This window comes from Psittacula echo (genome assembly GCF_963264785.1).
Source record: "Psittacula echo genome assembly, chromosome: 1".
NCBI classification, from domain to species: Eukaryota; Metazoa; Chordata; class Aves; order Psittaciformes; family Psittacidae; genus Psittacula; species Psittacula echo.
Genome location: NC_137735.1, coordinates 68343593 through 68366586, shown reverse-complemented (window position 1 = coordinate 68366586; position 22994 = coordinate 68343593). Strand labels below are relative to the sequence as shown.

The window sequence follows — 22994 nt, the reverse complement described above, 5'->3', positions numbered from 1 at the left end:
AGTGCAATGAGTCTTGTGAAGCAGTAGCAGAGTAGTGCCACGCTACAGTGAAAACCTGCCTGTGCACGCTGAGATCCAAATTGTAAATCATTGGTGCTTGGCTGTCAAAGCTGTGAGCAGGGATTACAGTCGTGATCGGAGTGACCTAGAGCGTTGGCTCATTAACAGCATGAGTTGTCTTGATTCTTCCCGATTTCCATGGAGTAAGGTGTTTCCATCATCAGTGGAGCTGCTGGTGATGACCCATGCCATGGATATCTTTCGTGAGGTGGGGGGGGGGAAGTTTAAGCAACAGATTTTCCCTAGATAGAGACTGTAGATGGTGCAAATGCACATTGCATAAAGCAATGCCAGAGTCAGAAGTGGACTTAAATTGTAAGTAACTGAAAATGGTTGGTTGTCCCAAAGCGATAGATGAGGTAGTTACTTTTTCCATTTGGAGACCAGAGCATTCAGGCAAAGTGGTATGTGTGAACAAACAGGCAAAACAGTCTTAAAATTATGTATTCAGTAACTCCTTTTGTTTCTGTGTATCTTAAATGCCTTAAAAGCCTCTATATTCTTCTACAGTTACATTTTTCTTTCAGTAGAGGTCTTAACGCTTCCATGTTCATAGGGGAGGAATCATGTCCTGATGTGGCAGCCAGAACACAGAAGGAGATTTGCCACTCTCTTTTCTCCTAAGGAAGGGAGAAAACACCATTTCCCAGGGAGCTCTCTAGGGCTAGATGAGGTATATTTAATTTGCTTGTTACATCTTCCTTTCATGTGTGCTTTGAGTTGGAAGTTGGTGTAGCTCTTTACTCTTCAGCCAGCTTGAATTGTCAGTGTCTTCATAGAAAGAAAACACATCAATAAGAGTAGGGTGAGATCAGGCCTGAGAAACCAGAGGTGGAAATACAATTTCAGTATCGTTAGCAAGTTCAAATAAGCAAACTTTGAATCTTTGTCTAACATAATGCCTTTGAGGGGCCCAAGCAACATTTGTGCCATCATTCCTGCAGTGCTAGCATCCCATACACCACAGTTGTGCTTTGAACGCGTGCCACTAATAGTAACAAAACCACTTGATACGATAATCCAGCTCAGTATACCTGAAATAAAATTATTTGATTTTTCTCTTTTCATGATGGCTTTAAATGTTTTTGTGAGTGTTCTGTGCTGGGTAGCTAGCTAGCTTTGAAATCTTTTCCCTCTCCCTCTAAAAGGTCCACTCTAAAAGTGCAGTTTGTACCTAAGTGGTAATGTAAAATAGCTCGGACTATGTGGAAGTAAGAGTGATGCTTCTCTGATAACATACTGCTTCTGTGGAGGAAAATGATGCAAATGTAGTATATAATTAGTCATATCCGTAAGGAACTGAGCAGTCTGTATGCTCATTAATGAAAGTTAAAGTTCCGGATGGAGGAGAACAGTTGCTGAGCTTGGGAAAAGACTTGCCGTCAGGAGCATTCCAGCTGTAAACTGTTCTTGGATGCACTAAGGAGCAAAGGGCATATACTGTCACAAAACTCATGGTCATGTTGTCATGACCATACTTTATGCTTCCTGGAAATTAAAGCTGCCATCTACAAACACCAGTTTTAATGCCTCTTTAGGGCACAAACTCTTCTTCCCATGAGCATACAGCCAGCAGTGAGAATGGCAAGGAGCAACTGATAGACCAGCTCGGCAATACGAGACTAAAGTGAGCTGTAAGGAGGTGACATAATAGAAAATCCATTTTAGATTAAGTATAAATAGCTTTTTTATTACTAGAAAGATTACTGAAGCTGTAAATACTGTAAATGCAGTCTTCCCATGCCAAGGAAGCTGTAAATGTGTATTACTTCTAGAGTGGTACAAGCAAATAGTAGTATGTTCACAAAGATTCTAGCTTTGTATGTTGGTCTTCAAGTAAATTGTGGCGGAAAACTCTGAGGACAAAGACTGTCCAGTTTACAAGGGACCATATCAAAGGGTTTGTAAGAACATTGCAAGAGAAATATTACTAGAAAATCCAAAGCATCTTAGAAGAGCTTTCCTAAGATGTTTGTTTGTTTTAATTGAAAATGTCACATCTGCTAACTGTTCATAACAAAAGACAGAAAGTACTTTGACAGAATATTTCTGCCTGGCACTGCCCATTCAATATCTACCTCTACTAGTCCTAGTCTAGTTCAGCTACTGCATACTTTTAGCCATTTAGCACATAACATGAAAAAGTGTCATTTAACCTGGTTGGTGAACAAATGTATGATGATGGATAACGTTTAAACTGTAATGCAATAAACCACAAACTTAGTGAAAGTCATGTTGTTGGTTCAGTGCAGCAGCATATTTATTGCTTCATTGCTGATCCGTTAAAATCTTAATTATAAACTCCACCAAGTTACTTGCAATTGTACTGGGATTTGCTTTCCCTTCCAGCCTTCCTAACTGGTTAACAATGTTGTACTGTGTTTTTACGCTCTTCTCTGGTGGTAGCAAATATCAAAACTGGCAGGAAGTCAATCAAAGAATAAAAATGCTGAGTTCTGTTTGTAAATGAGTGCTAGTGTTTCCTTGTAGGGGTTAGCGTCTTCCATAGCTTTGTAATAAATGAGCCCTTCACTAGTTCCTTTAATTCTCCATTGCCTCCTTCCATGCTGACGGGCTGTCAATTGGTGTGTGTGTCTCTCAAAAGGGAGAAGGATCTGTAAGGAATGGCGGTGGCTCCCTTAGGGGCCGGGCTGGAAATGAACCACCTTGGCAGGGAGCTGCCTTTCCTACCCCAAAAAGCTAATTGTACATACGCTTAAAAAGATCATTTGCTCTTTCAGGCTGCAAAGGGCCAATGTGGGGATTTGGGGAATGCTGTTACTGAAGGATTGAACAGAAATGGTTTGAGAGGCAAGCTGAATGAAGAAGCACTTCCTATTTTCCTCTGGTTTTGGGGAGGGGGGAGAAATAATAAATCCCATTAGCCTTCTGTTGCCCACCCATATGCTGTCCTGATTCTAAATCTTTCCTGACTCAGCATTGCCGGATGTCCTGTGGTTTTAATCAGTCAGCAGACAAAATAATACGGCTATGCTGACAAATTAGAGCAAAAGTGACTATCTAGCAGCTGACCCATCACTGTAATAACCTGTAGTGTTTGTTGTGGATGTGACAGTTAAGATTACCTGGGAAAAATAATTTAACTCCTGTGTGTAGTTCTGATTAACACTGCACAATGAGCAAAGGCTCCAGCAGCTTGCAGGTTCTGTATTTCGTTAGAAGTACCTGGGGGAACGCAATGCAGTTATAGCAGTACCATCATCTTCACCCCTTCCCATGTGAAAGGGGAGCTTGTTGCTTTGCACTGATTGTACCCTACTAAAAACCAGCATCCCCTAAACAATAGCACCCCTTCCTTGTCAATGGTCTCAGTGTTTTTTTGTCCAAGGGGAGCAGTGTTTCACACTGGCAGTTCATAGGTTATTTTATCTGCATAAATCTGTCAGGACTGCCTTTTCATCAGCAGTACCCCTCCATGCCATCAGGTATATGCCTTGTCCTTGTGCTTCTGGAAATTGTTCTGGAGATCTCACATGCAGCAGCAAAATGACACCACCTCTCTGCATCACTGCCCCTCAAGAAGCTGAAGAGACAGATGCTCATTGCTTGGCAAGTCCCCTTCCTGCAGCTAACAAACCTCACCAGATGCTACTGGAGGTGAATAAATACTGTTCTAAAAGCAAACTGGTTGACTCATCGTACAGTTGGCAAAGCAATGTCAGGGTTTTGCTGTTTATTTATTTTTTAGTAATATGCACAAAAGTAATGTTCTCTTTTGGATTGCATGACTTCTGCAATGCCTACACTGTTGTGAAGCAGGGGAAGGAAGGGTCTTGCTTCGTCTTTGACTTAGCTGTGCTGTGTTTGAAATTGTCAGCAGTACTTCCAAACCGGACTTGGTCCTTACTTTATTCCTATCTTGCCTTCATGCAGCTGACCCAATGGATGTGTAAATGGTCTTTATTGAGGGGAAAGTAAAGGGTGAGCAGAGATACAGCTGTTGAGTGGTTCATGCAGTAAGACTGGAGTTTCCATGGCAAGTAAGCGCAAGTCTGGGGGTTGTAAGGGCTTTTTCAGGACCTTGCAGCATCTGGCATTTTCTCCTGAACTTCTCAAAACCAAAAGCCATTGCTCCATTGTTCTAAGGGCACCACAGAGATGTCCTGTCAGCCTGAGAGCAGAACAGCTCTGTTTCACTCAATATACTTTGTGTGATTTTATCACAAACATATGAAACATCACCAGACAATCCTCATAACATATGCAGCTGCTTTCATTAGTCATCTGCTTATTTCCCTTGCAGTTGTCTTTTCCATCTACTAGCATTTTATAAGGTTTCAGGAAAATGTTGGCTTCTGGCTGTTTACATCCTACATTTCAGGCCTGTTTTTTTCCCATAGGAATCACCAAATTCTCGTAGTTCTGCATCTCACTCCATTTGCAATATCAATAAATGTCCTAATGAAAGGTAACTGGGAAATCTGTTTAGGTGTTTGAGCTGGGAAAACAGTCTTTGCTTTCTTGCAGGGTAAACTTGTTTGTGCTTTTGAATTCCTGTTTTGTCTTCTGATGAGCATCTTTCCACCACATGTCCTTTACCTTTAATATTGCAGGACCCTGATGGTGGAGGATAGTTACCCCTTCAATTAGAGTTTCACATTAATTGGCAAAACTGGGGTGAGACTTCTTTATACTGCCATATGCAACAAACCCAGCTCTCAGCCTTTACCCAGGCTTCCAATCCTTTGACCATTTTTTGTGGCCTTGTCTGGACCCTCTCCAGCCTCTCCACATCTTTTTTGTAGAGCAGGGACCAAAACCACAGTATTCCAGGTGTGGCCTGACAAGTGCTGACTGCGACAATTACATCTTTATCTCTGCTGGTGATGTCCTGTTGGTGTAACCCAGCATCCTGTTTGCTGCTCACTGTTAATTCACACCGAGCTGCTTGTTCAGCTCTCTGGTTATCACTGTCTTCTGTCATAGTTTTATTCTGTGTTTTCCACTGCAATCCAAGCTAGGAGAGAGAGGAAGCTAGGAACAGCACACAGACTGGAGAAGAGTTTAGGTGACGGGTCACAGGGCAGCTGGTCTCTTATCCCTCCAGCCCCCTCTGTTGCTCAGGTTGCTGGAGATGCGCCTCGCAGGGGCGATGCCCTTGGCAGAGGTGAGCTGGAATCACTGCACAAGGAATTATGTAGGGGTAAAGGAAAACCTCCACCAGCAGAGAGCACAAAAGGATGCGCAACACTGCTTTTCAGACAAAACCATGGATGAAAAGTTGAGAGTGTACCACATCTTCTGGCTTGGTTGCGTTGGAAAGGACAACTGAGAGTGAAGCCATCCTGCCTTTTATAAATTATTGACAGGTACACAAACTGCATGCATACTATGTGAATAATGTATGGCAACCTAGATTTACCCATACATAAAAATCCTTGGAAGAGAAGGTTGTTGGGGAGAAGCCTTGTGCTTCAGCTAGGTCAAAGCTGAGGAAACAAACTGATCTCAGTGCAGAGCTGAAAGTCCTAGACACAGGCTGCTGCTGAATGTTAAGAAAGGGAAAAAGAAAGACTGGAATAAGTACAAGCAGGATCTTTGCATACAGTAAGAAGCTTCAAAATCTGACAGCAGAAAGGACATCTTAGCAAACCACTGAGAAAATACAGCTTTAGCCTCATACCTGTGTTAACAATATTAACAGGTGCATGGCCTCCCATCTGTTTTGGGGTTTTTTTGCTTTTTCTGTATACTATAGATCATCCTTCCTGGTGAGATCACAGCATTTTCAATAGCACAAACTTATTATAGTATTTGTTTTCTAATCTCTTTTCAGACATAGCCTTCCTAAAAAGCAGGTCTGTGTGGCTCACAATTTGCGGGATGATGTTCTTTGGGAGGACATATCCTTGGAGCAGTATTTCAGTGCAGCAGTAAAGAACCGGGTTAGATATCACAACCCTCTGGGTCTTTCCAGCCTCTGCTCAGAAATCAGTGACTGATGCTAGTTGTAAGGTTTTGGGGGTTTTGGGAGCAGGAGGAAAGCAGAGGAAAGGTTTGCTATTTTCAAAGGTCATGCTGATTTTATGGGAATCCCGCAATCTTATTCTTGTGAAAACAAAACTGATGTTGCTGATATAAGTGGGACTTTACCAAAAGGTGGGGACACTTCCCAGTTTTGTTCACAGGTGAGACTTTTTTATTCAATCATTTTAATTAAGATGAACATGACCCTGATAACAAATGAGACCCTGGGAAAAGAAGGATGAAAGCTTATTCTGGCAGAAACAAGTAACAAACCCCCCACTCTGATATCATCCTATATGAAGAAAATCCTGCTGCCAGAAAATAAAATGCTCAATATATCCTCACATTGAAGTCTTGGGCTCAAGGTCTTCAGTCTGGAGCTTACACATGCAGGCAAATTGTTGGCAGAGCACAGTACAACTGGATTTATTTGCTGCCTGGGAATGATTTATCAGAGCCATGATGCAGTCAGGTAAATATAGAAGCTTTGTGACATTTGATGATCGTTTCTGCAGCGCTGCTTTGGACATGCACAAAGCCCTTGAGCACAGCATGTGCAACTAACTGCAGGGAGAGAGAAAGCAGGGACACAGCTTCAGGATTAACACACACTCAGCAGATCAAAATGCTTCAGAACAGCTCTGGTCCATTGGTGCTGTCTGCACCCCTGCTTCCAAGGTGCTCCCTGTTAGGTTTGGCGATCCCCCTTGGGTCAGTCAGCCCAGCCAGGCAGAGGGATGCCCAGCCGCAGAGTGGGGATGCATATGCAGCATTGATACAGGTTTGGGACATGTAGAGGGCCCATGTTTCAGTGACAAGCCCTTGATGCGGAAGTTATTCAGTTACCACCTCAGCTATCTGGATAGGAGGCCAAATGGCTCGTTATTTCAGTCACTGTCATGCAAGAACTGCACAACCAAGAACAGCATTATGTTTGCGCATGGACCCAAAAGGCCAAGCAGTCTTTCAAGCACTGAAGATGCAACTGATGCACTAATGCACTAATACAGCAGTCACTCATTGGAGAGAGTCTAGAGGAGGCCACAAAGATGGTCAGGGGGCTGGAGCACCTCTGCTATGGAGACAGGCTGAGAGAGCTGGGCTTGTTCAGCCTGGAGAAAAGGTTCCAGGGAGATGTTAGAGCAGCTTCCAAGCACTTAAAGGGGCTACAAGAAATCTGGAGAAGGACTTTTTACAAAGGCATGTACGGATAGGACAAGAGGGGATGGCTTTAAACTGACAGAGGGGAGATTTAGATTAGACATTAGGAAGAAATTATTCACTGTGAGGGTGGTGAGGCACTGGCACAGGTTGCCCAGAGAAGCTGTGGCTGCCCCATCCCTGGCAGTGTTCAAGGCCAGGCTGGACGGGGCTTGGAGCAACCTCGTCTAGTGGAAGGTGTTCCTTTCGTAACCAAGGGCATTGGAACTGGATGAGCTTTAAGGTCCCTTCCAACCCAAACCATTCTGTGATTCTGTGATTCCAGTTCCTATGAGTAGGGATGCCCAGTGGGTGGCTGCTATCAAACTATCACTCACAAAGCACTAAGGGGCCAGTTTTTCTGTGCCAATGTTTGGCAGGGGATTCTCATGGTTGGGGATGTAAGGTTTCTTTCAAACAAAACTATGATGTTCTGTCCAGTGGATGAGACCTATTATCATCCAGACAGCCTAAAATATACGCTGACCTGAACATTAAACCCCCAGTCTTTCATCAGGCATGCAATAAGAACAATATCCAAGCACAAGCCAGAACTGGAAAATCTTTTCTTTCTTTTAATTTCCTTAAAGCTTTTGGTTTTATAGTTTTGACAAGAACAATGGCATGGAAGTGAATGAGAAAGTCACATTCCAGTAACTGGCAGTAAAAGCAGCCGTGTCAAAACTTTATTTTAGGGCAAAGATGAGACTTTTGGCTTTGTGATTTCAACAGGGTATGTTAATACTTGCTTTTTCAGTTTGCTTTAAGAACCTGGCATATGGGGTCTTATCTCCTCCGAAGCTGTCCTTTGTTGCTGCAACATTTCTGCAATCTGTATTTTCTCATAAAGGAAAATGTTAACGGGAGGTCAAACTCTTCTTAGACTTGCAGAGTCAAGTATTGCAATAGCAGAACTTTTCCCTGCAAAAACAGAGGACATGAGGCCTCCCACGAAAGGACAAAGAGCCCAGAGGAATTCAGAAGGCAGAGGTGCAGCATCTCTGCAGAAACATTAAAAGCAGTTTTAAACTGCCTGTCATAAACTACCAGAATCATCTGGAAACTTGGATCCCTTCAGAAAATAATAAGCACCATGAGACAGTCTTAGACTTACACTTCTTTCCTAATTTGTTCCTCAACTTAAAACCTAATAGATGTAATTTTTAGATATTGAACAGTCTGCATCTTCATGGGACTGGCAAGTTTAAGTATGTCTTCAAGGTAAGACACAAATAACTATTCTTGAAATACTGAGCAAGTCCAGAGACTCGCAGCTATTTTCAGAACCCCCTTACTTAGAAACTTTGACATCTGCTAAATAAAAATAACTGTTAACTCAGGCTCTTGTACGTTAATTCACCGAACACATCCGAATAGCGTATTAAAAGTACTTGTCCTTGCAAAAGGAGAAAACCAAAAACTTTTCCAAATGCTTATATAGCAAGAAGCATTTTTCATTTAATCTGTTACTATAAATAAATTCAACTATATTTACTGGTCTCTAAGTCAGAAATAGTCCGTGTTGGATGAAATGTAACTCTCTAATCAATATCTTTATCCCTACATATATATCAGAAGTGATGAAATTCCCAGTACTACACTGAAATAGCTCGTATAAAAGTGACTTAAGCCAAGATTCTCCTGAGGTCTCCCTCAATAGTGGGGAGTAACTACATCAGCCACCATTTTTTAACCCATCACTAATTAAAAGAAGATTTGGCCTTGTAACCTACTGCTTCACAGAGGACCTCCACAGAACTGTAGGGTCTTCCTTCTCTATAAAGACAATTGGTAAAGAAATGCTGTACCTCCAACTTTATTTGGCTTCACCCATGCATTTGCCAGAGTGAGGAGCACTTTGGTTAATGGGGATTCCAGGAGTGCATTTCTCCCTGCTGCAGTGCTAACCAGGCAGCTGTGTCCACCCTGCCATGCCCCTGGACAGAGGGAAATGGGGCAGCAAATTGGAAGATGTGAACTGACATTCTCCCTCTAGCCCTGAAATCACCTCTTAAAATGTTGGGAAGTGCTGTTCTGGCTCATATTCGGAGAATGTTGTAGCCTAGCATGTTACATTCAGGGTTGGCCTTCTTTGATGAACAAGGGATGTGTACTTCACCTCAGGGCAACTGACTGGCATACAGCATCCTGAGGTAGAAAAATACAGAGCTGCTGAGGCATCAATTATGGGACAGGATTTTGGATCCTTTTCCTTCCTGCAGGATTAAAAAGCAGGGCTTTACTGATGACTTTTTTATTTCAGCATAAATCCTGTGCACTTGTTGCTCCAAGATAACCACCTTTCATAGTGAGAAGAGACCATTACCGAAGATGCATTCAAATGCTAGTGTGAATGTTGCTTAGAAAGAGAGCTGGAAAGAAATTTTACCAGGTACTGATAACTTTCACTGTTCATTGACTTTTCACTCCCGCTGGAGTTTTACTTTGTCATACAAGTCATACAAGTTAATTTTTAAATCTTTACTGTTTCAAAAGCCAGAGTGACCCAGTTTGTTGTACTTCTGACTCAACCGCACTAAGAATTTCTGTAAGAGCCACATGGATTGATCTAAAGAGCCTTCAAGCTATTAAGTAATAGCTTGCTCTTCTGTAAGCACTGCTCTTCTGTAGGCACTGCAAAATAATAATCATTCAAAAAGAGAACCATATAATGTTGTGATATACTTTAACTTTAAAAGGTGCTTTAATAACAAATAGATTTTCTACTTCAAGGCTGCTCGTAGAGCACTTCCAGTCAGTTAGAGGATCAACTTTAAAGTAAGTTTTAAGATAATTTTTAATTGACAGGTAAAGTGTATCATAGAATCATAGCATGATTTGGGTTGGAAAGGACCTCAAGATCATCAAGTTCCAACCCCCCTGCCATGGGCAGAGATGCCTCATATTAGACCATGTCACCCAAGGTTCTGTCCAACCTGGCTTTGAACACTGCCAGGGATGGAGCATTTATTCCTTCTTTGGGCAGCCTGTTCCAGTGCCTCATACCCTTTTTAGCATTGAAGCAAGGATTGCTCCATCCCTGTCTCCTGTTCTGCTCCCACTGCCAGCTGCTCACCCTAATGAAACAGCAGGAATATTTGTTCTTTTACAAAGGCTGACCTTCAATGGACTAGTTTTGATGTAATTTGTTTGTGAAATCCCTCACCATGGATCAGCAGAATTTGTGATGGTGATTTTTGTGATTTTGTGATGGAGAGCATTCAGCTCTGGGGCCTCCAGCATAAGAAGGACATGGGCCCATTGGAGTGAGTCCAGAAGAGACCATGAAGGTGACCAGAGGGCTGGAGCATCTCTCACATGGAGACAGGCTGAGAGACTTGAGCTTGTTCAGCCTGGAGAGGAGAAGGGTCTGTGGAGACCTTAGAGCAGCTTCCAACGCCTAAAGGTGGCTACAATAAATCTGCAGAGGGACTTTTTACAAGAACAGGTAGTGACAGTGGCACTCACCCACTATGTGAGACCTTGGGTCAAGCCCTTTGTGATGGGACTGAAAAGTGATATCAGATTTGCTGGATCTGATGCATTTTTTTGCTGTCACCTATTCCTATCTGGATCTGACCAGATATGCCATTTTGAATCACAGAACACTCTCCTGGGGACATTTTAGTCACTGAAAATATATTCCCATGAAGAAATTAAATTGACACACTGGAATTTTGCCATGTAGACAATTTAGAGATTTAAGCAATCTCTACACAGCCTTCTACACAGCTTTCTGTGCTTTACACAGCACAGAATTCTGGCTGCAACTATGACATTTGCACATGCCTGCCCATTTAAATCAACTGACCATTCCATCTCCATCTTACCACAGTTTGGAAGGACAGTGTCATGTGCCGGCCAAACACAGAACAGTGGCAGTGACTGCTGTTCTCTCAGTGGGAAGCCAATTTCCCCCGAAACTCCTGCTCTGGGTGGACAGCTTTAATGGAGAAAGGAGGAACAGGAGCAATGGGTGAAGTTGCCTCATGTCAAATCACTGATTCCTTACTGGTTCGTTAAGGCTGATCAGGAGGTCTCATGACTGGAGTAATAGGGAAGTTCAGAAAGGACAGTTAAAACTCCCACATGTGCTCTAAGTTGCTCAAGCTGAGGCAAGCCACTGCAAGAAGAGCAGGCAAATTCTGAGTACCACCAAGAAGCTTTAACTGCATGAAGAGCTTCACTAACTGCACTTTTAAGTAAAGAGTATTTTACTCTTTTATTAAAGAAGTACTTTACTTTCTGTGCCCAGAAACCCTGAGCAAAATCTTTACATATTGTCCACATCTGGGACAATATTTAAACTCTCAGGAAGTATTTACTTCAAGTTTGCTCTTTTAGGGGCCAGCTGTGTTCCAGAGCATCTCGGGGAAGGTGGGTCTTGTGGCCTGTCTTGTGGCTAACAAAACAGAAACTAGGGTGTCTTTGGCAGTATTGATAGGCAAACTCACTGGCAATGTGTTCTCAGTGTAAAATTAGAAGAGTATAAAACCCTAATGACTAAGAATGCCTTCAGCCACTAGATGGTGTATCGATTCTGCCATTTAAAGGGTCTTAGTTGTTGAAATAAAAGATGTTACAAGCTGTTGAAGAGCTCAGATCTAATTATAAGTCTCTTTGGCCCTCTTGGCATAACTGAGATCAAACTCAGTTAAATGAGCTGTTGGCAGATGCTGCCAAACAGCTGTCTAATCTCTCCTTTTAGCATGCTAGCCAGAGCCCAAATCACAGCACCCCCTACTAAAATCCAGATTTCTCTACTTCTTTAATCATTAGGCTACAAAGATAAGCTTTGCTTGTTGTCCCTCTCCTCAGCCAAACATATTTCACATTCTGGCTGCAAAAAGGAGCAATTTTGCATAAGGGACAGTAAAAACTCCAGGGTGACACAACCTCCTCACCTTCCTTTAATTTTACTTCCACTCCAGAACAAAATTAATTCTCTTTTTTTGACAGAATAAATGAAGGCATCTTGTCTCTGAAGAGGACTACAAGGTGGAGGCACTTCTCTACACTCTTAAGTTGGTCCAAGGAAGGAGGAAATGCTATAACGAGAACTAAGATGAGCACTGTAGCTGAAGTTGCTCTGAACTCAGAAAATGTTATAAGTTTTATTTAATCTAGCCTATTGGTTTTATAGATTCAGCAATGACAGGCTGCTCAAAGCACTGTCAACCACACAACCATTGCTTTATAGGGAGGAATGATCCTAGGATCAGTCTTATTTGTGCCAGCAAAAGCCCCAGGTGGTCAGAAGCACATGTAACAGAATAAAGAGGACTCCCAATGGTATTATTAGATATCTGATCCAAACACTAGGAATCCTGGCTCAGCTATACAATTGCAGGCCATGGAGCCACTGTTAGGGTAACAGTTCTCAATTACTATCTACATTTGTTTCTCAGTAGGGGTCAAACTCTTCAATTTGCTGGTGGACATTGCTTGGTGAGTTTGTGAACAGATTCTTAAAACACTACTGTACTTCCCTTCTTATTGTGAGATATGTCAATCACTTTTGGTCCAAGTGTCGCTCTGTCAGGGATGAACTTGCTGCTGTCTCATTACTGTATATGACAGCAGAGTGGTCAGAATGGAGAACAGTAATGGCACAGGGCTTGGCCAAGATTCACTTCCCATGCACACACACATGCAGCCTCGGCAAAATGCCTGCCAAGCAGTATGGGCAGGCTGCCCCTGCAGCAACTTCCAGGCTAGGCAGCTGTGCAATTCAGCAGTGACCTCAGTGCTCCTCTGAAGTATTTCGGGCACTCCAAGTGTCTTCATAGCATCATAAAATGGTTTGGGCCCGGAGGGACTTCACAGCTCACCCAGTTCCTACCCCCTCTCATGGGCAGGTACACCTTCCGCTAGAGTAGGCTGCTCAAAGCCCCGTCCAACCTGGCCTTGAACACTGCCAGGGATGGGGCAACCATAGCTTATCTGGGCAGCTATAACCCCCGGCGAGGGGCTCCTCCAGCAGAGAAGGTAGGGTTGTGGGAGTACACCCGCTTTCCAAGCCCCGCCGGTGCCCGGGCTACCACCGTAACAGCACCGTCCGAGCGAACACCGCCCATCCCACCCCTACTACCTCACGGCCCGTCTCCGGGCAACGGTGGTGGGGACATACACACAGCTCTCCCTGGCGGCGGCGCTCTCTCACGCACACCCCCCTCCGCGCCTGGGGATTGGTGGAGGGGGATTACGCTCTCTCGCGAGATCCCGCCGCGCGCTGCCGCTCCCAGCGGGGGGGGGGGGGGGGGGTGTGTGTGCTATGCGGAGGACTCGGCGTTGAGACGTGACGTATCGCGTCGTGGCGCTACCGGTCGCTTCTCTGTGGGGCGGCGGTTAACGGTCGACGCGGCGCGCGGCAGGGAGGAGCAGGCGGCGAGCGAGGTAGCAACGTCCCTGTCCCCTTCCCCGAGGCAGTGCGGGCCGGGCCGGGCCCCGCAGGGCGATGATGGCCGCGGCGGCCGACCTGGAGTCCTCGCTGGAGCTGAGCCTGACGGGCAGCGGCGCGCTCCCCGGCGGGCTGCCACCCGCGCGCTCCCGCATCTTCAAGATCATCGTCATCGGGGACTCCAACGTGGGGAAGACGTGCCTCACTTACCGCTTCTGCGCCGGCCGCTTTCCGCAGCGCACCGAGGCCACCATCGGCGTGGACTTCCGCGAGAGGGCTGTCACCATCGACGGCGAGCGCATCAAGGTACCGCCGCGGCGGGACGGGGCGAGGCGGGGATTCGCAGGCCCTCCACGGCCCTCTGCGGGGCCGCCAGTGGCGGTGCTGGCCGCCAGTGCGGCTTGGTGCTGACCTCTGGCAGCTTCAGGCCGTGCCCCAGCCCAAGGTGCTTACAGGAGAGAGCAGCCCGGGCCCGGTACAGGGCTCCAGCATCGCTGTAGGCAGCAGCAGGGAGACCAGAATGCATGCGCTGACGTGCTAGGGCCGCTGAGGCTGCAGTTGACTTGAGAACTAGGTATGCCAGCTGTCATTGCCACCATGCTGCTCGCCGGTGTGGTGCTGTTGCACGGGAGGGCTCGTAGGCTCTCCTGTCATACTTCCATACCCCAAAAGTTGAGTGCTGTTCTGTTGAATAGCCTCGGCTGTGTCAGCTCTGAAACTTTGTTTAAAACTGTTTTGCCTTGCTCCTATTGGAAATGTTATTAATACGTAGTTTTCTAAAAATTCCTACCGTAGGCCAAACCTTTGTGAACCTTTTAGCAGGTGTTAATCGATAATTTCTCCTTAAAATGGACTTTAGGTTGATTGCATATCTGCTAGTAACTTAGCATTGTCTGGGCCTGATATCAGCAGCTTGTTGCCTCCCAGAAATTCTGCTTCTCTGTTTGTCAAGGATCACACCTACTTGGCTTACAAGTCCACAAAGCTATGCAGATACCACTGTAATAAGCATTTTGCTTTACGAATGTCCCGTTAAGAAACTGATTGTTGTTCAAGAGTGAACTACTGCTAGTCTAGTAGAAGGTGTCCCTGCCGGTGACAGGAGATTTGGGACTGGATGATCTTTAAGGTCCCTTCCAACCCAAACCATTCTGTGATTCTGTGATCAATGGCAGCAACATGTTAAAGCTTTTAATCTATTATTTTTTTTTTTTAGGATTCTGGTAATATTGCTGCATGTTTAGGCAAGTGTGGTACAGAACTGGACTGTGACAGGTTGCATACCTAGCTCACATCTGACTCCTGGTTTTCACTCTGATTATAGGTTTAGCTAAAGCTCAGTTTTAAAATATTAAATTTAGTGAAAAACTAGATAGGAGGGAAGAAATGGTATTTTGTCGCCTTTGCACTGTAAAAGCCCGGTAGATACATAAATGTTAGTGGTGATCCTTGCAGACATTTGCAAATTATACTACTAGCTGCTTACAAATGCAGTTTGCTTACTAGGAGTAACTTGGGTTTGAACAGAATCCCCTTCTACTTCAGTTTTACAGTGTGTTTCTATGAGCAAAGTTTAATAACATGTAGAAAAAAGGAGTAACAGTGGTCTTGGAATTGTATTTTTATTGAACGTCTTTATATGACTATCATCAGGTTTTGTAATTACAATTTACAGTCATATAGCTGGAGGCTGTGATTTTTCCTTGCTTACTTATAAATTACTAAATTGCAGGGGGCATGTAAGTCCATTTGCTTTCCTTTCTATCTTTAGCTCATATCCTTTTTAACTAAAACCAAAAAATGAGTAAGAGTCTTTGTTAATCTTTTTCTTTATAAAACCACTGAAAAGCACTTTGGCTGATGGCTGGGATTCTGTACTCCCTAATCCACTGCTGTCCATGATGGAGGAGAGAACCTCCTGAGGAATGTCTTCTTGTCAGCACCATCTTATTGACTGGCATTTTCACTACCTCTGGATTATGGTTGACCTTTGTTGGAGAGAAGTGAAGAAGAATATAGCTTAATCCACAGTTCTGAGATGCTTCATGAAGGTTATTGTGCCATTTTGTTACATGTATTGTGGTAGGTTGTTTTGCTGTGTTCTTGAAAATATTACCTGATGAATATACCAGTTCTAGTTGAGGGAGGCAGAAAACTGAAGGAGCTTCTTTTGACACACATTGTTTTTGCAGGAAGTTCTGTTTCAGTTTTAAAAGGAATAAACTTTATTGTTATGGCCAGGCATCCCGCTCTTAGGGGATGCTGTATGTGGTTAAGTATGCACCGGTTCGGGGGCTTTTTTTGCCACCTCTCGTTCATCTTCACCTTTCTTGGTTGTAGCAGTGAGCTCCAGCAATGCCTGTTCAACCAGGAGAGAGAGAAGCTCAGATGAACCAAATTACTGCCTGTTCTTGCTGTGCCCTGAAGGGAATTTTTCATCTTGCACTGAAGGAGATTATAAAGTAGTGTCTTCTCTTTCTCTCTTCTCCTTTCCCCAGCCAGCAGGATGGTCATTCTTGTGCTGCTACAGTACTGAACATTTCCTTTGCAGCTGGAAAATGCTGTGTCACTAGCAGGAACACAAGCACAGTTCTTCTTGCTGGGGGTCTCCCACACAGGAATTGTGTAGAAATCCAAGACACAGGGATGAGTGTATTCCTCTGTACCTTGTACAGCAGGCTAACAGCTTCAGCTGAAACACTAATGCCTGAATGTGCTGAATAAATTAGACTTTCCAACAAATTTTTTCACTCTAAATTTTCCTAAATTGATCTCAGCATTGAAAATCAAAGAAACAATGATGTCACTCTTTACTGACCCACATTAACAGAGCAAAGGATGCACATGAATTTCAAAGAAGAAAGTCCAAACATCATGTCCTATACCTTTGAGCTCTTCAAGTTTTTTTTCCCCACATCTTGTAAAAGGAGGCATAGTTTACCATTTGTCTTTTATTAAAGGCCAGTTATGTTTTTACCAGCACATTATAAACTATGTGTGCTGAGGGAGTCCTTGTTTAGAAAACAGCTTTTCTGGACCCATAAAAAGGTGTCAGAAGGTGGGAGGTGCTAGCTGAGTCTATATATTTAAGTACCATTTGTCCTTCCGAGGGAGTGTGACAAAGTGAATCTGTCCACAGTTTTATTAGCAGAATTATGCTGTTAAACCAGATTTTCAAATCGCACATTTTAAAGGGTATTATAAAAAATGAGCTCCCTTGAAAATGGATGATACTGAACTACTGAAACAGTCATCAATGTTAATTCATCAATGCACATCTGTTAATGTGGACCTTTTCAGTACTATTTTTTGGTAGAGCAAATATTTGGGGAGGAGGCCCAGAAATGGAATGGTCTCCTCAAGCTCACCTGGTAAGAGGAGGAAAAAAAACATGAAGAATGAAATTGTCAGTGTTGGGGAAGGGTTTGCCTCTTGGTGCAAATGATTGCATGCCAAGAATATTAACATTTTGTTTTCAGATAATGCCCTTCAAGCTTGAAAGCTGCATGTAAACAAAATTTAGAAGAAACTAGTTTAAGCCTAACTTGAAAGAGAGGTAAACCTTTAGTTTAAGCTTAACTTGGAAGAGAGGTAAACCTCTACTTAAGGCTGGCAATACACTTGCAGATCTGTGCTTGACTGAAAGATGTCTGATTTCTGCTCTGTCAGGGAGAGAAGTGTAAGCTCACAGCTGCCTGTGAAAATGAGCTCCCTTTTTAAATTAATTTGGTAAAGAGTTTTCAAAGATTCTTTAAGTGATTCCCTAACATTATGTTGTTTGAACATGAGGATTATTGCTGCTTTCTTCTCTAATTTGTCAAATTCCAAATTAACTAAAATTTCATGTGAGTCCCCTGACTTTAATATTTTATAAGTGCATTGAAGTATCTCTCATCTGGGTAGGTGAATGAATCTTACCTAAACTTAGGTGCCTAAGTTTAATCTGATTGTCTAGACTCCCTTAACAAACCATGGAGATGCAGTCAATTGTGTTTAGAGTGTAATTGGCAAAAAGCAGGTAGGTATTTGCTCTAAAATGAGAAGGATTGCAACTGACTACCATTTTCTGTGATCAGAGGCTGGGGCAACTTGCTGTACTTTTCTCAATAATGCTAATGATCCTTTTAGAAGCAACACATGGGTCTGTATAAGTCTGTGGATCAGAAGCTGCAGACAACTGAACTAAACGACAGAAGCCAAACTATTCTGATGTTCTCGTGTAAATTCTCAGTTCTCCTGATGAAACCAGTAACTGTCACTTCCATCTGCTTCAGCCTGAGTTTTTCTCTAGGGTGGGTAACCAGGGTTGAACATAATAATGCAGAAGAAGTCACACCATCTTGAAACATCACTTACTCTTTTTCCTTCACGCTATCACACTAGTGATTCACAGTGTCCCCTGGTTGACTCATGTATCTGGATCATCATCCATTTTAATAATTTCCAAACTGATGAATCCTGCACTTATAGGAAAAGTCTTTATTATTAGTCACTGTTATGAAGACTTTGCATCAGCTTCTATTCAGTTTCAACTTATTTCTATTGTTCCAGCTTTCAAAAAAATTTATGGGATACTGTAATCTTCCTCTTTGTCAGTGATACATCTTCTTGCCATCAGCAAATTTTTCCCTGGCGCTGGGTTTCCTTGTTTCTAATGTCAACATCACTGTTAAAACTGGTGAGCGAGGCAACTTTCAAGACACTTTCAATTTCTAAGTTTTACTGAAACATTTGGCTCAAAGGAATACAGAACTGCAGTAATGGAAGAACAATTTAATCAAGGGGAGATACCAGCTGTACCTTTCATGAGAGTAGATTGAATTTTAAATTTACCTTCATTGTTTATGGAACGTTTAATATTCCTTGAATTCTGAGTCTCAAGAAAAACTCTCATTCCCAGGGAGAAAACATTTCTTTCCGACATTTTCTGCTCAAAAGTTTAGAAGACGAAGTGCTGATCAACTGCCTCAGCCACCAGGGATCAGCTGTACAGGACAGACAGGAAGCTAGGACTCGGCTTTGACCCAAGAAATTAAATGTTGTGTCAGGGTTTACACCATCACTAAGGTGTGCGTGATAGAGCTCCACACTAGTTTATTTCTTGTGGTGTACAGTTAATCTTGCCATGCAGGTGAACTGGTCTGACTGCTGCATATTGAAGTCCCACATCTCCTGGACAGCAAGGTTGTTAAAACCACTGTGTCCAATTAGTGCGCAATTCTGGAGCATACTCTGTGCATCTTTGGGCTCTCAGCTTCCATTATACTAGGATGAGTGATGCATTTAAAATCTTTATTAGCTGTTACTTATGTCTGCTTGTTTTTCAAGGCTTGTTTTGTTTTAATCTGGACCTAAGAAATTTGAAAGCATTTTAGTTCTTCTGACTATTTTTTTGTTCATTACACTTGACTAGGCTTCAGACAAATACATTAAGTCTATTTCTGATAGAATGATGTGAACCTGGAAACAATAGTAGCATGTTAAGATAACAGGAGATTTATTCTTTCCCCCACCTTTTATGAATTCTTGGATAGTACAAACCACAGTATGGTCCTACTTTAAGCATTAAGTTAGAGATTCATAACAGGAGGGTATGATTCTAGTGGATACACTGCAGAGATAGATTGCTTTGTTCTGTTGGTGCTGGTGTTATTCATGCATGGTTTGATTTCTTCCTGCTTTTATATAGTACCACAATAGGCAGTTAACTTCATGCTAAAAGCAAAACTTTGGGGAAGATGACGTTATTTTAGCAATTAAAAAAATAACATCATCTGAGAGTTGTGCTATGAAATACCTGATGTTTTTCTCAAATAAAAGTGCTATTGTGAAGACTCCAGGATTTGCTTTTGTAAAAATGTTACAAACTGCTCCAGTAAACTTGAAGAAATTCCTATTTGGGATCAAATTTCATCATAATTTCTTCTTGGCTTCAATTGTGAGCAGCTTTGAAAGCAGAAGTTTCTGAAATTGTGTAAAAACAACAGTTTTCTTTGGCACAAACTTCTCAGTATGATTAATTCTGAAGAGTGGATTTCTGTGGTCATGTGACTACATAGCTACAAGTGATTTGTATTATTTTCCAACGTTGTAATAAAATGTCTTTTTTCTCTCATTGTCTTTCCCTTTTCAGATCCAGCTGTGGGATACAGCGGGCCAGGAGCGCTTCAGAAAGAGCATGGTGCAGCACTATTACAGGAATGTACATGCTGTTGTGTTTGTGTATGATATGACAAACATTGCCAGTTTTCACAGTCTGCCGTCATGGATAGAAGAATGCAAACAACACCTTCTTGCCAATGATATACCACGGATTCTTGTTGGAAACAAATGTGACCTGAGAAGTGCTATTCAGGTACCTACGGACTTGGCCCAGAAGTTTGCTGATACTCACAGTATGCCGTTATTTGAAACCTCCGCCAAAAACCCCAATGACAATGACCATGTGGAGGCCATATTTATGACACTGGCTCACAAGCTTAAAAGCCACAAGCCTTTAATGCTTAGTCAACCCCCAGATCGTGATGAAATACATATAAAGCCTGAACCAAAACCTGCTATGACGTGCTGGTGTTAAATTGTACAGCTGTCAGCTGTCACCTTGTCTAGTTTGCAAATGTTTCAAAATTATAATCTTGGCAAAGTTCTAGGTTTTGGTAGCAATTATAACAAATCTCTTTGGCACTTTAATGTGAGGTTTTTTTTAATTTCCTGGTGTAGATGTGCCCATCTCATGTTTTTGCACTTTGTAATTGTACTTTCAGAATTACTGAAGTTTCACTATAGATATACGGGAAAGTAAACTTGCAAGTGAAGTTTTGACAAAGCAATTCTACTTGAGCTCTTACTGCCTGAGATTGTTTTCATCACTTGTGGTAAGGTTATAAATAGTAAGCCAGTTTACTAATATTTTTGGTTGCTACTTGCATTTGAATATTGTAGGAGAAAAGTGTTTTGTGACAGCCAGACAGCTTGATTTTTGGGTCAGAGAGGGGGAGGTTTTTGGCATATGGAGGAATATTTGGTGGCTGCTAGCAGATTGCTAAGCAAGTACCTTTTGTTTTAAAAATAAACCCCAGGACTGTCAGGTGAAGTTTGGGCTGTCAGTGTAGGAGCAAACTGCAAGCTTTTGGCCTGTCATTCCACTGTAAGCTTTGTCTGTTTCCTCATGCAATGGTAAGAGAATTGACAAACTTGTCCCTACCTCTATATACTTAAAACTTCATTATTTTTTTTCATGATTAGCATGTAAAACTAAACTATGCATTCCTTCTTATGGAAAGTACTGTAGCACAGGATTTAGGGTGAATTTGGGACTATAACTTCTCTGACCTTACTAAAACTTCAGTGAGGATTTATTTCTAAAGATGCTATATTTGAGTTGAGTCCCAGGGTAAGTAAAAACACTTAGTAAAAGGTTGACTGAAGTTGGCAAAAGCATGCTGGTTTTCAAGGGTAGGTATTTCAGAAGATTTTGATGATGAATGCTTCTCAGATACCTTGAAAAAGGTTTTTACAACCAATCTGATTGATAACATATTTTAGGGATGGAAATGTTTAGGACAGAATGTTAGGAATATAGGACTTTCTTAGAATACTTCTGAATACAAAATAAATTAGATCTTGAAATATGGAGAAAACCTGCCCAATACATTATCTGTTACAGATTTTTGAGCTAAAACCTGTTTCTGTAATGTCATGGCTAAATGCGGGGCATCTGTGGCATTACTACTGTGAGTTGGTAATGTGTTGGGTCAGATGAGGGAAGTTACTCCTCTAGAACCGCCTTCTTCTGTGTTCTCATAACTGTAGCTGGTTTATATTCAGAAGGTCAAGTTTCATAATAAAAATGGTGCTAAGTTGCACATAATTACGTAAGGTGAAATGTAAGCCATAGAATGTAGTCTATGACTTCATCCCTGTGCCACTCCAGACGATGTTTTCTGGCTTAGTTCTTGAAGGAATTGAAATAAAAATGAAGATTTTTGTCTGCAGTGCTAACAGGAAACTAAGTGGAAGAGCCAGTTCAGAAGCTGCCACCCTTGTGATCACATTAGAAGCAAATCACTAAAACAAGACAGCTAATACTATTTAAACTATTATAGTTAATAATATGTAATTCTATTGCAAGTTATACTGAAGGAAGAAAAATGTATTGACTTTTTTCTAGATTTAAAGCATTCAGCTTGGTCTCATATGGTTAACATATAAAGCTGCTATAACCATGACAGTAATTTTGTTTAGGACACATTTGTAAAAGGGAATTTTTGTATTCACTCTGAACCTTATATGACTAGAATTTGGTTTACAGTCCTTTCAGAAACAATCAGCTTTTTAACACTAGAGTTCTTAATGATTTTTTAAGAAAAGGATTAATCTTAAATTCATGTGTATACTGTTGTAAATAAATATGGTTTACAGTCCTCTTGGACAATTTGTTTTTCACTCATGTCCTTAATCCTACTTCTCAAAAGGATTCATCTTAACTATTTGTATAGTATATCAGCAAACATCCTTTCTTTTTTTTTTTTTTTTTTTTTTTTTAATTAAAAATAACAGAATGAAGAATTCCAAAGTCAGTCAAGTTGGGGGTTGAGGTAAGAAAATTATGTAGCTACAATGTTAAATTTGATATCAAACATCTGCAAATCTGTTAAGCTTTGAGTTATTCACAACCTGTAAATAAGGGCCCTCGTCTCATTAGACTTGTGTGGAAGCAGTGTTTAAATATGCAATTTTGTCTTCAGCACAAAGCATGTTTTAATGGTTCTGCCATAAGGGTAATGTGGTCAGTAATGCAGGATTCAGTATGCTTCCTGGCTTTCAGTGGTAACGTGCTGCCCACAACATTGATGTCAAAAGTACTGAATACTTTGTCTCTGTATTTTCACTTTACCATGTTGTAAAGTTGGGTCATTTTCTATGTGTTGAGGGGGAGGACAAGACATAATCCCAAGAAACCTAATAAACTGGCTTTGCCACAAACTGTTGTCACTTGTTCTCAGTAATTATCCTAGGAATGATGATATAATTTCTTATGGTAAAATCCATTAAAATACTGTAAGGGATGAAAAAGTTTCTAGTTTGTGTGGGTGACAGTTGTGCAGAAGACTGTCATAATACTTGGACTACTGTCAGTGCTTTCTTGCCATGGCTCTTGAGTTATTTTGAAGCATCTGAAGCACTCACCTGATAATTCAGAGGCATGCTTGGGTTTTATTTCGGGTCCCAGAAAAATGGGAGGTGATACAACAGATATAAAACTAGGAATTACTGACTGTTGGAGGTATGTAAAGACCCTAAAGGAGTTTTCTCCATTACTCTTCTCTTAGTCTCGCCTCATGTT

General features: G+C 42.1%; 1 protein-coding gene across 2 annotated transcripts; it reads left to right on the top strand.

The window, feature by feature from the left end:
* The first annotated feature begins 13533 nt into the window (after positions 1–13533).
* On the top strand, positions 13534–22624 carry RAB33B (RAB33B, member RAS oncogene family). Of its 2 annotated transcripts, XR_013957769.1 has the most exons (3): positions 13534–13954; positions 19782–20523; positions 22208–22624. XR_013957769.1 is itself a non-coding variant. In XM_080626693.1 (2 exons), exons 1-2 carry the CDS (start codon positions 13706–13708, stop codon positions 20223–20225), a joined length of 693 nt encoding a protein of 230 aa, XP_080482819.1. In that variant the 5' UTR covers positions 13534–13705; the 3' UTR covers positions 20226–22624. The 2 variants fall into 2 exon arrangements, 1 of the variants encoding a protein (XP_080482819.1); XM_080626693.1 differs by having other exon boundaries at positions 19782–22624.
* Positions 22625–22994: the final 370 nt, after the last annotated feature.